At 57.7% G+C, this 4,758-nt stretch overlaps 1 protein-coding gene across 1 annotated transcript in view; it reads right to left on the bottom strand.

Annotated features, from left to right (window-relative positions):
- Positions 1–4,758, bottom strand: part of LOC104077208 (potassium channel subfamily T member 1-like) — a gene marked incomplete at both ends in the record, with an annotated part of 12,527 nt that overhangs the window by 583 nt on the left and 7,186 nt on the right. Inside the window, 5 exons of the mRNA XM_009578354.1 lie at positions 790–853; positions 1,079–1,215; positions 2,055–2,219; positions 2,315–2,495; positions 4,445–4,539. Coding sequence (XP_009576649.1) covers positions 790–853; positions 1,079–1,215; positions 2,055–2,219; positions 2,315–2,495; positions 4,445–4,539 — 642 coding nt within the window. The remainder of the gene's footprint in view (positions 1–789; positions 854–1,078; positions 1,216–2,054; positions 2,220–2,314; positions 2,496–4,444; positions 4,540–4,758) is intronic.

A 4,758-nucleotide genomic window follows, 5' to 3' on the forward strand; every position in this document is an offset into this window, starting at 1 on the left:
TCCAACCCGGGGAGAACCCGAAACCCCCCCAGCCACTGCGGAGACGTACGGCAAAGCTCCTCCAACACCCACTGCTAACGGGGGATAACCTCCCTCCCCTGCTCCCCAAAACCCAGCACTGAGGGCAAACTGGGACAGCAGAGGGAAGGTGAGCCCGCAGGGGCTCAGCCGGCAGCGTGCTGCCGCATGTCCCCATGCCGTCCCCATGCCACCTCTGTATTTCTCTGCGGTCACTGCCTGCCCACGGGGACCCTTCGGCAGCTTCACTCCAAGCAGGGATGCCGTGCGCTTGAGAAGGGGGGAAGGGCCAGGCAGCCCCTCGGCAGGAGGGAGCGCGGCACCCTCTGCTCCACACGTTAGCACCTGCAGGAAAGACCCCTCCAGTGGAGCCACACGGGCTCAGGACGGCACGGGCAGACAGGAGCCACCACCACAGCACGGGCAGCGTCCCTGGCACCGGCCGGCAGCAAGAGCTGTCACTGCTGCCACCTCCTCCCTCTCCCATGGCTCCAAAACTAAGATTTTCCCAGCAAATTCCCTGCCCAGGCTGGGGTAAGATTGCATTAGGTGAGGAGGTTTTGGGGTGAGCTGCCCCAGGGCACGTGGGGTGCACAGCCTGCGCGGGCGCCCAGGGGACAGAGCTCAGCACTCGAACCCCACGCTCTCGCCCCGGCTGCCTCCCGGCACACTCCTGTGCCATGCAGAGGCAGGACGCAGCCATCACCCCGGTCCCTTCTGGCCTGAGAAATGAATAATCCCCGACCGTGCCATCCCCCAGGCCTGGCTTACCGCCGCGGTGCGGTCCACCTCGTTTCGGCTGCTGAGAATGAAGCAGGCTTCTCCGTTGTCCATCCTGCAAACAGAGAGCAGCGACCCCATGAATTGCATCTGCCCATACCAGCCAGGGCACTGCCAGCCCCCTCCGAGACCCCGGCGAAGGCGTGCAGGGACGCCCATCGTCATGCATCTGGGCTGACATTACTGGGGACCCTCCTCTGCGGCTCCAAGGCCTGCGGGCAGCTCAGCGGCGCGGCAGGACCGGCCTCGCCGTGGATGGGCAGCTTGTCCCTCTGCTCACTTGGCTCTCATGAGGTCCTGGTCCTTCAGCGCAGAGCCCTGGAGGTAGATCACTCGCTGGGACCACAGAGGGATCTGCAGGACCCGCCGCACCTGGATATCCATCTCTGTTGGGCAAAGTATCACCACGTAGTAATCCTGAAAGAGAGAGGCTGGCGTGGGTCGGCAGGCTGGCGGTCCTGAGAAATGGGGTTTTGCTGCCTGAGCGAACAGCTCCTCTGGGGCTTCTGGTATTTGTTCCCGTGTGTGACAGCCCCTGCTCCTGCCCTAGGGCCCTGCAAGGGTCTTGGAAAACACATCGGCAGCTTCACCACTCCATTCTGCATAACAAAGCCAACGCAGGCACATTTGCATGCCCACAGCAAAGCGGAGCCTCTCGCAGTTACAGAAACAAGCAGGATTTGAGAGCTTGAATGTGTGGAATCAAGGCTGGGCGATGGTAATGAAGCGTATGTGAGTGTTGGAATGAAATGCAAATCTGAAACACGTCTGTGATGCTTTTATCCTGGGGAGATGCAAAGGCACAGTCATTTGCTTGAAGATCACTTATTATGTGGGGATACTCCAGTTAGAGCTGGATAAATCCCACTGAGGTTTAGCAATTACACGTTCTGTTTCTGTCTGAGATTCTTCATTCAGTAAAGACACTCTAGAAAAATCCCTCTGGTCCCTCTCCATGTGCTTACACAGTGCTTTAACAGGCCTGGCCAGAAAACGGGGCGGATCAGGCACAGCAAGCCCCGCAGCTGAGCGGCAAAGTGAGGTGGCCGCAGGGTACCACTTGTCACCTCTCCTTGGCCAGCGGAGCACGTGCTTTCTGGTGCTGGGCTGGATGGTTTTTACCCTATTCTTTGCCACAGCCACTGTAGCTGGGCAGGGCACTCGCCACCAGCAGCGACCTGGCCGTGCCCAGCAAGGCCGCGAGCCCGGCAAGGGCAAGCGTTGACCAAGCACATGAGAACATGCCTGGTCCTCACCTGCAGGCGCGGGTGGGCGTAAAACTCGTTGAGGAAGTCCATGAGGAGATCGATCTTGAGGGAGCTGACACAAAGGACGACGTGTTTCTCCGTCTGGGCACGGTGACGGCTGTAATTGCCTCCCGACTTCTGCCGCTCCATCCACAGATAGACGAGCTCCTCGAACTGCAAACGAAGGCAGAGAGCTGACGTCCCCGCCAGCACGGCTGCCCGGGTGCAGGCTCTGCATCCCTCTCCATCCTCGGCCACACGGGTCTAACCTGCAGCGGCAGCACGACCAGGGCGACGCAAATCATTATCACAACGAGGAGCTGGGAAGGCCAGATCTTTGGTGTCACGTCTCCATAGCCCACGGTGGAAAAGGTGACGATGCAGAAATAGAAGGACTTGAAAAGGGAGAGCTTCTCACCTGCTCTTTCTAAATGCTGGATGCCACAGGTCCTGAAGGGAGAAAGCACACACATCACAGCGAGCGCTTCCCTGCCTGGGAGATGGGCAGTGACCGTAGCTCCGGAACCCTAGAAGGTGACTTACTCCCATCTCCATGGAGGAAATTTGTCTGTAATACGCTGTCAGCATCAGCAGTGGATTTATGTCACCAACAGAAACGATTCAGCTAATGGCACTTACAGATGAAGGAGTTAGTTTGATGCGGTTGCTCACCAAAGCAGCATGGGGAAGTCTAGGTCCCAGGTGATGGGTCACGATAAGAGCATGCCGTGGACGGCACGTTGAACATCACCCGGGGGCTGCCCTTGAGTTGCAAAAAACCAAAATGTGGAAGCAAGCAGCTGTCCCAATAAGGCTCTGGGGGGACTCAGCCCACGGGAAGGGCTCTCACTTACAGGGGGGATGCGCTCGGGCAGGAGGCAGATCCCGTTGCCCACTGCGCTGCACCTCTGCCCTTGCAAAGCCGCCCTGCTCCCCGCAGTTAGGCAGGCAGCGGAACTCCACCAACCTGCAGTTTCAAAGTCATCTTGCTAAACGCAAGTGTCACCTAAGTCATCCTGGGTCCCAGTTGTAGCCCTGCTACATCCGCCAAGAAACACGTCCACGGCCCCAGCGGGCAGGAGGTGCCGCGGGCAGGGAGCACTGATGAGCTCCGAAATTGCATTAGTCATTCCTATCAGAGGATCGTCTTTATTGCCAAAGACTCATGAGCCTAAAAGCTTCATTTCCTCTGCATTCAGTAACTTAATTGATATTATATGCTTCAAATCCAGACCAAGGGAGCCAGAGGAAAATTCAAGAAGCCTAAGGCAAAGCTAAGTACCAGCGATGGGAACCGACTCCTTTCTAAAGAGATGCCCTTGTTGTTGGCAACGCGCGGGGTAAAGGGCCCAGTTAATTAGCAGGAGCCCCAGTGGCCTATTACACAAACGAGCTCAGCAGCCATGATAACTTGGTGGGGAGGAAGAGCACGGTGGGAGCCAGCAGCGGGTCCCGGTGAATGAGCCGTCACACGCATCTGAGCCCGCGTCCCTGCGGGAAGCTGCTGCCCCTGCCCTTGACCCAGCAGCACTCACAGCCCGGCCCTGAGACTCCTGTGTCCGCATCACCCATCTCCCCTCAACACCCTCATCTTCACATGCGTCCATTAAAAAGTTTCTGCTAAAATCATATAATCAGGGAGGATAATTAATTCGGTGAATGAGCCGTCACACGCATCTGAGCCCGCGTCCCTGCGGGAAGCTGCTGCCCCTGCCCTTGACCCAGCAGCACTCACAGCCCGGCCCTGAGACTCCTGTGTCCGCATCACCCATCTCCCCTCAACACCCTCATCTTCACATGCGTCCATTAAAAAGTTTCTGCTAAAATCATATAATCAGGGAGGATAATTAATTTCTAAAATAGGAATTGATCTTCCCGGTGTTCAGTGCACTGGGGAGTGAAGCAGGGAGGAGCCCAGCGCCAGGGGGTCAATGGAGCGGGGGGTCCTCCCAAAGCTCCAGCAGACGTGGCTGTGCCCAAGCCAAAGCCCATGGACGCACGTGGAAACCTGGGGCACACTCCTCGCCATGGCTCCCCCGATTCCAAAACTCAGCCCAAGGAGCTGAGACTCGTCCCATTTGCAAAGAAAGGATGCCAAAGACTTGGGAGTTCAAGCTGATCTGCAGCCCTGAACAGTTATGCTTTCCTCAGTGTGCACAAACCTCTCGGGCTGAAAAGTCGAGCTAGAAGACAGCACTTAAAGGCAGAACCTCCTCCGGCTTCCCAAATCACCGCGTTACGTCCGGGCAGTGCCATCCCACCACAGCTGGGAAGGTCCCACCCACCTCCCCTCCCGTAAGCCCTGCGGGAGCCCGGCTCCGCCAGTCATCCCTGGGTTGTGCAAAGCTGATTCCCCTGGATGAAGAAGGTGGCTTAGAGAAACACAGAGCAACACTCACCCCGTGAAAACGAGACACAGGAGGGTGCAGATCAGAATGAGCACCTGGTTAAACATGGCAGACTGGGTCCTTTGTATGGCTCGGTGTAGGTCGTTCTGGGAAGAGAGGGAAGGACTCAGCAACTCGGGGAGGCTGAGGGTAAAGTACTCCTCCAAGTACCAACTGCTGTCTTGCTGGCTCCAGCAATGCCCCCGCAGATGGAGGTCGGGCCAGAATTTGGCCCTTGAAAAGGGATGTGCATTTCTGTGAGCAGGTCTGGGCTCTGCTGCCGGGAGAGACGGCTCGAGTGGGCACGTGGGAATGGTTGGAATATC

Source organism: Fulmarus glacialis, unplaced genomic scaffold (assembly GCF_000690835.1).
Source record: "Fulmarus glacialis isolate BGI_N327 unplaced genomic scaffold, ASM69083v1 scaffold18995, whole genome shotgun sequence".
Classification (NCBI taxonomy): Eukaryota; Metazoa; Chordata; class Aves; order Procellariiformes; family Procellariidae; genus Fulmarus; species Fulmarus glacialis.